The 11,197-nt window shown below is 34.6% G+C and overlaps 1 protein-coding gene across 2 annotated transcripts; it reads left to right on the top strand.

Annotated features, from left to right (window-relative positions):
* Positions 1–841: 841 nt before the first annotated feature.
* On the top strand, positions 842–10,633 carry LOC101210646 (hypothetical protein). Of its 2 annotated transcripts, none has more exons than XM_004133685.3 (12): positions 842–1,016; positions 2,455–2,601; positions 2,696–2,878; positions 3,180–3,262; positions 3,407–3,605; positions 4,217–4,338; positions 6,194–6,260; positions 6,729–6,779; positions 7,003–7,055; positions 7,199–7,409; positions 8,667–8,837; positions 10,333–10,633. In XM_004133685.3, the coding sequence occupies exons 1-12, from the start codon at positions 855–857 to the stop codon at positions 10,387–10,389; spliced, it is 1,506 nt and encodes a 501-aa protein (XP_004133733.1). In that variant the 5' UTR covers positions 842–854; the 3' UTR covers positions 10,390–10,633. The 2 variants fall into 2 exon arrangements, with proteins under 2 accessions (XP_004133733.1, XP_031738793.1); XM_031882933.1 differs by having other exon boundaries at positions 849–1,016; positions 2,681–2,878.
* The last annotated feature ends 564 nt before the right edge of the window (positions 10,634–11,197 follow it).

The raw sequence follows: 11,197 nt of genomic DNA on the forward strand, positions 1-11,197 counted from the left end.
TTAGCTTCAAGAGATCTTTTGACATCTTTCGACGCTTAAATAAGGCGTTGGGAGATGTCAAAGGATCTCCCGACGCTATATTTTGTGCATCGAAAGATCCTTTCTTAGACTTATTTTTTTCGACTTTGATTTCGACGCAAATTTATCCATCGAAAAATCCTTTTCCTACGCTTTTTCATATATCTTTTAATGTTTTTATGCGTCAAGATATCTCCATCTTTTTTGTAGTGTGATTTGTCCGTTATTGAATGATCATCGTAATATACACATACATTCACAAAGAAAAAAAGCGAATGAAAAGCACAGGTAAAGTTCATCATTAACTACCATTAGTGCACGAATGAAAAAATATCCTAGTCATTTACAAAAGGTAAACAACCATAAGAGTACTACTAATTACATAACTCCTATTCACTAAACATTTATTCGACCAGATTATCCCTCCATTGACTTCATTTGTTGGAGGTCTCAAATGTAGTAAATGTTGTCACTTGTTGCGTATGTCGAATCACCCTATTGTAATCCTTCGTCGTACCATAATTAGTCATCCCTTTATTAATGTGTATATAATGCACGAAAAAAAGTAAAAAAAATAAGTATTGAGGCTAAATTTGTTAAATAAATATAATAATTAAAAAGATTTAATAAATTTAAGTTGCAAAACGGAGACTATATAGTATGCACCCAAACACAAACGAATTAGACGTAAATGCAACTATTATAATATTTTCATTAAAATCATATTTACGAGAAAATTGATTTTGATGAAGAAAGAAAAATAAAAGAGAGAGAGAGAAGACAAAAAAGGGAGAGAAGAAAAAACTGGCTTGAAGGTAGCCACGTCAGGCGAATTCATGATACTTATTCATTTTCTTGGGCATTACTTCCTAAGTTCCAAGTGTGGAGTGTGGAGTGTGGAGGAATATTCACCCGTAGCCGTAGCAATCAAATTCCCGGCCATGGCAGTTGCAGTCAGCTACTGCACCTCTTCCTCCTTTCTGGGTTACTTCCCATCTGTGAGTTCTTTTACTTTTCTTCTGCCTCTTCCCCTTATCTGCTTTGTGGTTCACTAGTCAAGCTTTAATCATCAGAGTTCCTCAATTCCTGGAACCCATTTCTGGTCATGGATTTAGGTTACAAAACAGGAAACCCTTAGCATGGATACGTACATAGGTTTCTTGTTGCGGGGGTAGTTCTTCAGTTTGGAAACCTTTGATATGCCATTGTACTCGACAAACTTCTATCACGGTCTAGTTAGTTCTTTACTTACATTCTCAATATGATGCTTCTCTCATTGATAGGCTCCAAAGTTATTGCTAAATCTAATGAGGGAGTATTTGTTGTGGAGGAAAATTTTTAGACCTATTATCAATGCTACTCTCATTGGTGGTCTTGGAAATATTCATGAACCCCCGAAAACTATCATCGATTAGTTACCATTATGAATTTGGTTTGAAAGAAATTAACGGGGTTTTTGGTGAAAAATCCCTTTCTTGGCCTATTCGTTTGCATTCAGCTCCGCTTCTCGCCTCCTCCTGGTGTTCTCCTTCTATGGCTTTCTCTAGTTATTCTATACAAGATATTTGTTTGAATTGGAATGCATTCATATTTTCAGTATAACTAGTCCTTATCTTTATTTGAACTTTTATTTTTAGTTTCTTTTGTATTTTGAGCGTTACACTGAGAGGTAACTATTTCTTTTCAAAGAAAAAAAAAAAAGAAAAAAAAAATATTGGTTACCATTCTGAATATAAATGTATTAATAAGATCTATAACTTATTTGGAAAGAATAAAAAATTTAACTATTAATAAAATATTTTTTAAGATTTTTTTGAAGTTTACATTATCGATTTGTAAAATTGAAATCTTGATATGGATATCAACATCAATTGTTTAATCCTTACCTCATGACTAGGGAAATTAAGTTTCATCCTGAATTTTTTTATTATTAGTTTTTTTTAATGGAAACATTTTTTTGGTCAATTTTGTAAATTTCATCTTGAATTTGTGTAAGGATAAAATTTAACTATAGTTATTCCACATTTTTTCTTCTTAGACTTCATCATTACATTGCTTCCATCCCTGATATGGTGCTTGTTAACCTGGTTTGGTACGATATAAGAATGCCTTGCTCAATGTATGGCTGAAAAAGGTAACAAAACAATTTTGAGAGCAGGATCTGTTGTCCCTAATGTTTCCTTGTGTTGCTTTATTAGTTTTCTCATGCTTCTGGTGAAAATTATACAGTTGCTGTGCTTTTATGTATCTTCCTCATGTTCTTCAGAATACTACTGGTGGAATGTCCTGTGATTTTATTCATCTTGTTTGTGTGTACCTAGCTGTAGTGCTTTAACTTCAAATAGCAAAAAGGAATATGATACTTTACTTTCATATTTTTTGAATGGGTTTTTGTGGTATATACATAGAAAAACCTAAACTACTTTATAATTGTAGGAAAAATTGAAGTCCAGAGGCTTGGTTAGCCCTTCAGCTCAAGCAACTAGAATTAATGCGCTCTTTTGGGGAACTAAAAAGTCAACAGTACCCAATGAAATTGATTATTCATTGGGAGATTTTACTTTGACAGGGGCAGGCCCAGAGGTATATTCCTTTTTCTTGATTTCGAAGTTTACTTGTAGTTTATTATAGATTATTTAGTTACTTGGTTGTTTTCACTTAGTTGTTCCTTATTCAGGGAGGCTCATTTTCTCATTCAAAACCTACAAAGCTGTCTCTTTCAGTTGTTTCCTCTATCTCAGAGGTTTCAGCCAGTGACTGGGATGCTTGTGCCCTGGATACTACTGGCCCTAAAAAGTACAATCCATTTCTAACCCATGGATTTCTTTCAAGCCTGGAGGAGACAGGTTGTGCTGTGAAGGTGAGGAATTACGGCCTCTTCAGAATCAGATATAGGGTTAAAATCGTTTTGTTTATAAATGTAACAATTATCTGTGATTCTGACCTTGAAAATTTCATAAGCAGGTTGCTTTCTGAGCACATTATTCAATAAACAAAACACAATTAGAAAGAGACAAAATAACTCCATACAATTTAACACTAGCCACTAGTTTATGAAATAGCTATTTATGTTCAATGAGTCCAGGAAGTGTCTTTAAACAAAGTAACTTTACCTTGTCACAGAAAGCAGCACCATTGTCTTACTTTCAATCGGATTTCAGGAAACTGGATGGATGCCTCGCCACATTGTGGCTAAGGATGAATCAGAAAATATTTTATGTGTTGTTCCACTTTATCTTAAAAGGTTAGAATTGCCTCTCAATCTATTTATCTTTTCTCGATAGATTTTCTATTTTATACTTCATTTTTTATGCTGGCTATTGAGGAGGTCTGCTGAGTTTCATCCACGACTGCCTTTTTAATTTTTAACCTAATTTTCAATCTGCAGTCATTCCTATGGCGAATTTGTTTTTGATCATTCCTGGGCTGATGCATACTACAGTTTTGGTGCAAGATATTACCCAAAACTACAATGTTGTGTGCCTTTTACACCAGTGACTGGTCCAAGGATTTTAATCCGTAACACATTATTCAGAGATGAAATCTTTGACATTATAATTTCTGCTTTAAAGGATATGGCAACCAAGGTACAACTAGTCATATGCTTGAAGCCTTTAGCGTCATTATGCCCTTCTGTCTGTTTGGCAAATAATTTGCAATCTTTCTTATGATAATATGCTATCAATCTCTTTCTCTCACGTTATATTGTTTACTATTTAGCCTTTGAAGATGGCATCTTATTTGTCAGAAGAATGTGAACGACTGTTAGAGAATTTCGGAGCAATTCTTACTATATTTTGCACATGTTTGATGTAAATAATATTCAGTCACGGGAGTTTGTTGGTGAGGTGCTGATCTTTTTTCCATGGGAGAAGGGACATTGCAAAAAAAGTGGAAGTGTAATTTTTACCATTGACTTTAGTGTGACCCTACTGGTGTGGGTTTGCATTTGAATCTTTTTACTATTTAGTTGATGGAAGTTTTGGTTTTGGCAATAAAGCAAGGATGCAGTTATTTTTTATTCTCTCCTTTTGGCTTAGACTGTTAGCCACAAAAAAGGGAAAAAAACAACTCCGGTGTCCTGAATTTACATATTAGTTTTGCACTCTACAGTTTTATTCAAGAAACCTATTGATAAGTCACATGTTTCATATCATTCAGTAAAAGCATCTTATTTCGAGTTAATTACTTCAAACAGTCTCAGCTTTCTTCACTGCATATTACCTTCTCATCTGAAAACGAATGGCAAAAGCTAAGTGAAGGAGGGTTTCTGCAAAGGATCGGAATGCAGTACCATTGGAAGAATCGTAATTACAAAGAGTATGTCATTTGTTTATTTATCTTCAATCATATGATTACACATTTGATGTTAAAAATTTGTTTTGTTATAGTTCAATTTCTCTTTCAGTGGGGTTCATAAAACAGTTGATTCACATTAATGACACCATTAGTATGCTTTTAAGCTTATTTGCTTTCAAATACCCTATTCATGATGCCCTCTCTTTCTCTCTCCTCCCTCCTCTCCCTCCTCCAACCCCTTGGCCCTAGCTTTATCTGGCTGCTCTGATCCCTTCCCCCCTTCCTATCACCCCAACCATCGTGCCCACCTTCAGCACCAAATTTTCTATAGCATAGACAATGAAACCTTCTACATTCCAATTGGTTACACGCATAAAGGAAACAGAGGTTGCATTTCTGAACCTGAAAAGATGTCTATGCCATCTTCTCTGTATCTGTTGGACCTCCCTAACAATGTCTTTCCTCTATATTTGAAACTCTTGTGGCAGGCCCTTGCAAGTTGCACCCAACTCTTCAAGGAGCAGGGGAGTGCAACTACTTACTTTGGGTTGAAAAGCTTTCCAACAAACAAGGATTATGTAGTTGCAACAAAAGTAAACAACCATAGAGGAAGATCACACATCATGATGCCAGCTGGAAATGACAAAAAAGCATGGGTTTTCTTCCTGTCCCTCGTAGTGGACTTCTTTGGAGGGGGCATCAAATCAACTCCATCCTCACCAACCTATTATAAAGAGACTCATGGAGGGCACACTTCCGTCTATCCTCCTTCATTGGCCCCTTTATTATCATTACCTGCCTTAAGCCTTTATTAAGACTAGTCGAGAAACCAAGCCCCTTTTGAAACCATAAGCCCCTTTTGAAACCATAGGTTTTTCAATAGAGATCCTTTCATGACTTTACCCCATCTGAGTGGCTTTTTAGGATTCCCTTTGCACCCACTAACCAAATCCATACAATTGGTAAATGTGAGTACTAATGGAGGCTATAAAAGTAGTATTTGGGGCATTTGGGTAGTTAGCTTGGAGTGACTTGATTTTGTATAGTTGGAGTCCCTACTTATAGCGGGATTTCTTTTTTTGGTGGGATTGGTCTTTCGTATGTTTGTGTATTCTATTATTGAATGAATGTTGTGTTTCTCATTAAGAAAAGAAAAAAGGGAGTTGGGGATGTGGGTGGAGGGACAGACGGGATAAGATTTAGATTATTTAGTCTTCAGTTATGCGTTAGTTTGTGATTTTACACTGGGTGGTTGTTTCTTTTCATTTTTTCTAATTAGTTCTTAATTTATTTGATTTGATTTTAATGATTAGAAAGAAAACATTTCCTTGAGCAAATGAACTGAGGAAAACACCAAACTTGCAAAATTTAATTCAATGCTTTGAGATCTTTGCTTCTCAACTCTCAGGAATGCAATTAGGGATAAAATAACTAGCTGATAGGTTTGTGCATAATGGTGGTCATTGTTTTTATTGGGATTTCGGAAATCAGGGAGCCCTGTTATGGCATTATTTCGTATTTCGTCATGGCTTTTCTGTTTAATTGTAGACTATTGAATGATAGGTTTGCAATCATGTTTGCTTTTGTAAAGGTTGTGGATTGAACTTTAAGCGTATCCTTATGGATCTTTCTTTGACTTAATTAGTTATTTTTTTTTCTTTATACTTAATTGTTTTCATTAAATCTCATTTGAATTAAATACCAAGGCATCATCAATTGTTTCTCCATTTGAAGGTGAAAGTTGCCAACTTTTTTGTGACATTTGATGTGCAATGGTCAATCATTAACCTCTTTCTTGTTTACATTTTCCCTTAGAAATGATGCTGTGAATATTTTCTGGTCGTTTATAATTTCTTCTCCAATATATCTTCTGCAGTTTTAATGAGTTTTTAATGGATATGAAGCAAAGTAAGAGGAAAAATATTCGTCAAGAGCGCAAAAAGGTCAGTATTTCTAATTATTTTTCCATTGTTTGGGATACCAAAATTTCTGGTTCACTAATTCAGCAGAAGTTGATGGATTTGGAGATTCTATGGTGATCGGAATTAGATTAGAAATATCATTTTACTAGTTAAATCTGCATGCTTAAACATGCTGTCTTGTCAAATGACTATTTGGAACAGGGAGATGCTAAACAACCCTTAAATAGCTGTGATACCGTGTACTGACGAACTGTTATACTTAATACTTAATAGAGAGATTCAATATGCTAAAGTCATATACACAGGTTATTCTCAATGGGGTCATATACACAGGGTATTCTCAATGGACTTTTATGGCTATGATTTTCGCATTAGTTTTGTCGTTGATTGTCTTCTGTTTATTACTGTTGAATTTGAATAGTGTAGTAATTTCCCAAGCTTACAGTGGCTATGACTTTGGAATTTATCTTTGTGGATTTTCTGTGGCAGATCATGACTCAAAATTTGACTATGAAACGTCTCCGGGGTTATGAAATAAAGGTAAAAACTGGATCTATTTATCATTTCTGATTGTATAGGATGAAATAAATATTTTTTTTTGAGAGTTATCCTTGGACTCCTGTGTCTAAATGAGTTTGCTAATGAATGATAATGAACGTCTCTTGTAAATTCTAGCTAACGAATTGTTGTGTTGGTACTCAATACTTATCTTACTGGAAGAGAATTAGGGGCGTGGGCATCATTTATTGTAATGTTTTGGCAGGATAAGCATTGGGATGCCTTCTATACATTCTACAGGAACACGACTGATAACAAGTTTGGTTCTTACTATCAACCTCTTTTATGTCTGCCAATTGAGATTAAGAAAATCTTCTATTGTTGCATTTGTTGACGAGTATTATGAATTGGTAGGTGCATGAGAATATATTTAATTATATTCAGTAATGGCTTCTTCATAGGTGGGGCACCCCTTATCTCACTAGGGATTTCTTTCATAATATGGCCTCTAAGATGGGAGATCAGGTGTTATTAGTTACTGCAGAGGAAGGCACTGAATTTGTTGCTGGAGCGCTCAATCTCATTGGTGGAGATACTTTATATGGGCGGCTGTGGGGTTGTCACCCTAGAGTATACTATCCAGGCTTACATTTTGAAGCTTGTTATTATCAGGTGCATGTGTATCGTTATTTCACTGCAACAATATAATACGCATTTTCAAGTTGAGCGTGAATTAATCAAATCTATTTATTCCTTCTCTCTTTTTTCTTTTTGTTTGCTGTCAAGATTTTATAATTATAAAATATATCACAATAAATGTGAGCAGTAACCAAAGCATGGGTTTCTCTTCTCTAGGATCTTGCTGTCTATTAGCTTATTGGACCTTGATACTCGTAGCCTTGCACTGTATATAATAGCACATTTTTAAGTTGCAGAACAAAACATTCCATCGAAGTAATGCATACAAGGGAACCATAACTTTAACTTCCTGGTTGGTATCATCCATACAAGAACATTTCCAATTTTTTTTATGAATAGTACTCCTAGAAGCTTTCAAAGTGATAGTATCCCAAACCTCCAAGTCCTACCATTCAAAAACCCTATGATCTTTATTTCCACTCAATTTACCCACGAAACTCCTCTTCCTGATTAAACCAGGATAACTTTGCATTTGATGTACTTTTGGAAGGATGACCATTGAACACCACCAGGAGAAACTCAGAGTTATGGTATGACTTATATTAGGGAAGTTGAAAACACTGAGGAAATTGTATCACAGATGGCAGAAACAAAATATTGCCTCAAAAAATTGTGGTCTCTGTCCTCATAAATTTCTTCTCAAGTTTCCCCCTTCTTCATCCCACACTTTCCTAATGGAAAGAGGGGTTGAGGGATCATAGAAAGAGGATTCCATTCAAAAGTTGCCACAGAAGAGAATTGAGGAATCATTACATACCCACCATAAAAGTTGATTTATACTTGATAATGTCTCTGAGATTGATGATGGGCACTCCTCGACCCTAAAAGCTATTTTTTTTTTTAAATGTATAACCATGATTGTGTGGGTGCATACCTCGACTAATCTCACGGGACAACCTAACTGATCCAACAACATTTGAGTATCAAAAAATTCCGTAGGATATTAAAGTCTAGTTAGGTGACCACCATGGATTGAATCCATCCCGTCTAAGTCATGTATTATACCCATGACCCTTATTGATTTATGCTAATAACAGGAAGCTACTTACCGTGAACCGCCGGTCTTGTTTCTTGTGCTGAGGAACTTAGGTGCCAAAAGGAGTTTAATTTATAATGGTGTTACTCATATGCCTTCTACTTATTATCCTAAATAAAAGGTCCAAAAGTCATTAGAGTTTATCAATGGTGAAATGGCCTCTCGAAGCTCTAACCTTTGGTTATTGCTCACAGGCAATAGAAGCAGCTATTGAGCTTGGTCTCGACACAGTAGAAGCAGGAGCTCAGGGCGAGCATAAGATTCAACGAGGTTACATGCCTGTAACTACTTACAGCTGTCATTATCTTACGGATGAAGGTTTCAGGAGGGCAATAGACGATTTCCTAGTGCGTGAAGCAAATCAGGTAACTTTATATACTTTCTGACTGATTAAGGCATAATGGTGGAATTCTTTATTCCAATGATTTATTATTATTATTTTCTTTGTACAACATGGGGTTGAGAGATACGAACTCGACTTGTCCCTATCCTAGTTGAGGCTCACTTCACCTTCTTCCTATCATTGATGGTTTAATAATGAACAGGAAGTTGCATAATTTGGAAAAATCTAGCTTATGGATCGTTACATGAAAATGAAAAGCAATTTAAGAATATAATTTTCTTAGACACCGTTGAGTAATCATCTGGTTTTAAAAATTAAGCATAATTCCACCCAATGTCTTGAATGTTGTACATCTTTCTTAAGTAAAAGAGTTAAATCCTTACCCAAATCTAAAAACACATAAAAGATCTTTTAGTTTCAAAACTTGGCTTGGTTTTTGAAAACATTAATTGGAAATGAATAATAAAACATGCGATTTAAAGGCGAAAATGGTGCTTGTATGCTTAATCTTCAGAAACTAAATGATTACATACAGAACTTTAGTGATTTAAATTTTATTTAGATTCCTAAAATTCTTGCACATATTTTTCCTAAACTTTTTCATGTCCCTCAATTTTCAAATATATATTTTTTAATCTCCATATTTTGCATAAATATTTATTTTGATTTCACTATCAGTTTTCCAATCATTTTCTAACCTATAGTTCCAATTTTTTTTTTCCGAATAGCCAAACACTTGTTCATACAGACGGACACCTATCAAGTAAATAAATGAAACATATATCTATGTTAGGTTCCTATTAAATAATTTACACGAGAATTTGAATGATTATATGAGGTCAATAAACAGAACAGGTTTCTATTATATAATTTACATAAGGAAACAGTGAGAATTTGAATGATATTCTGTGCATAAACTACAAGAGAGAATATGTGAAAGTTCGAAATTCTGGTCATGATGTCTTTATCCAAGTATTCTACTGTTTTTTTTTTTTTTTTTGTTTAATTTCTAATTTTATAGATATTAATCTAAAGAGGTGCTTTTATCCTGTCTTTTCTTTCAGATGAGTTTTGTGTCCTTCTATCATTTTTATCTTCACTCCCATTGTTTTATATCTTTGAGCGTTATTCTCTTTTCATTAAATTAATGAAAAATTTCATTTCTTGTTAAAAAACGATAATAAAAGGGACCAAAAGTAAGGCATAAACCTTTACTAGTTCTTCTGTTTCTTCAAATGGATTTCTTTATGGAAATTTTCATTTATTTATCCTACTTAAATTGATTTATTTGACCTTCAATCCATTGTTTGTATCGATTTTTTTCCTCAACCCTCTACAATTTATCTCGACAATAGCTTCTTGTCATTCTCCCTACTCTTTGTTTGTATCTAATGGTAGAAGCAAGCAACACACCATTAACTAGAAAAACTGTATTAGATTCAGGTTCTTCACGTACCAATATCTACACCACTACATGACTCTGGTTTATTGATACAAATTACTGCTTGTGTTTGCAGGTTAAGGCTGTGATAAAACTATTGCATGATTCTGGACCATTTAAAGAAGGTATATAAATTTAGGCCAACCAAATACTGGATGGAGTGGAGGATTCCAAGGTGAAAGAGGGTAAATTGCTAGATCATCACATTTTATATAGATGATTGTCAGATGGGATGCTTCCTGATTAAAGTCAGTGAAGATATTAAATGACTGTACAGACTAATTATAGCAACATGGCTTATATGGCTCTGCATTTTTTCTCCTTGTTGCTTTAATTCTCTTCTACTTTTTAAATGTCTATACTTCTTCGTTGATAAATGTAGTGGAGTCATGGAAAAAGTAGGAGCCCTCGCTCTACTTTACAATTGAAAATTTTGAAATCATAACACATCCTAAGAGTTGCCAACCCAACGGTGAGGGATTGGAAGGAGAGACCGGCTGTCTCTAGAGCAGCCGGACAAGAGAGGGCGACGTCAAACACTGTGGGAATGGGAAGAAGATGAAAGGAGTGAGAGCGATAGCATGGGGGAGGGGAAGTTTCTAGGAATGGTCTCTAGTTGGAAGCACACATGACTTTGATCTCACTTTTCAAATTCTAACGACTAATGAAATTATGCTCTTATGCTGAAGTCAAAGGGGAAAGAGAAAACATTCTAATTGAATGACAGGGAGATCAAATTAGAGGAAAGAGAAATGAACTGGAAGATTAAAAAAAGTTATTTTGTAATTATTTGAAATATTTTATTTTTAATTTATTTTTTTCCACCTCAGCTGAATTTTAAGTTTAATTTAATAGCAATGACCATTTTTTTAGCTTTGTGAAAAGTACCCGGACTGAAACTGGATTATTAAAAGTTCAAAGACCTAAATGGGTCAAACTTC

Source organism: Cucumis sativus, chromosome 3, assembly GCF_000004075.3.
Source record: "Cucumis sativus cultivar 9930 chromosome 3, Cucumber_9930_V3, whole genome shotgun sequence".
In the NCBI taxonomy this organism is placed as follows: domain Eukaryota; kingdom Viridiplantae; phylum Streptophyta; class Magnoliopsida; order Cucurbitales; family Cucurbitaceae; genus Cucumis; species Cucumis sativus.

Bases quoted from the DNA above. Each gene is read 5' to 3' on its own strand.
- LOC101210646 (XM_031882933.1), top strand. From the start codon at position 855: ATGATACTTATTCATTTTCTTGGGCATTACTTCCTAAGTTCCAAGTGT. The intron at 2,879-3,179 runs GTGAGGAATTAC...ATCGGATTTCAG, and splicing joins AGACAGGTTGTGCTGTGAAG to GAAACTGGATGGATGCCTCG. The intron at 3,263-3,406 runs GTTAGAATTGCC...TTCAATCTGCAG, and splicing joins GTTCCACTTTATCTTAAAAG to TCATTCCTATGGCGAATTTG.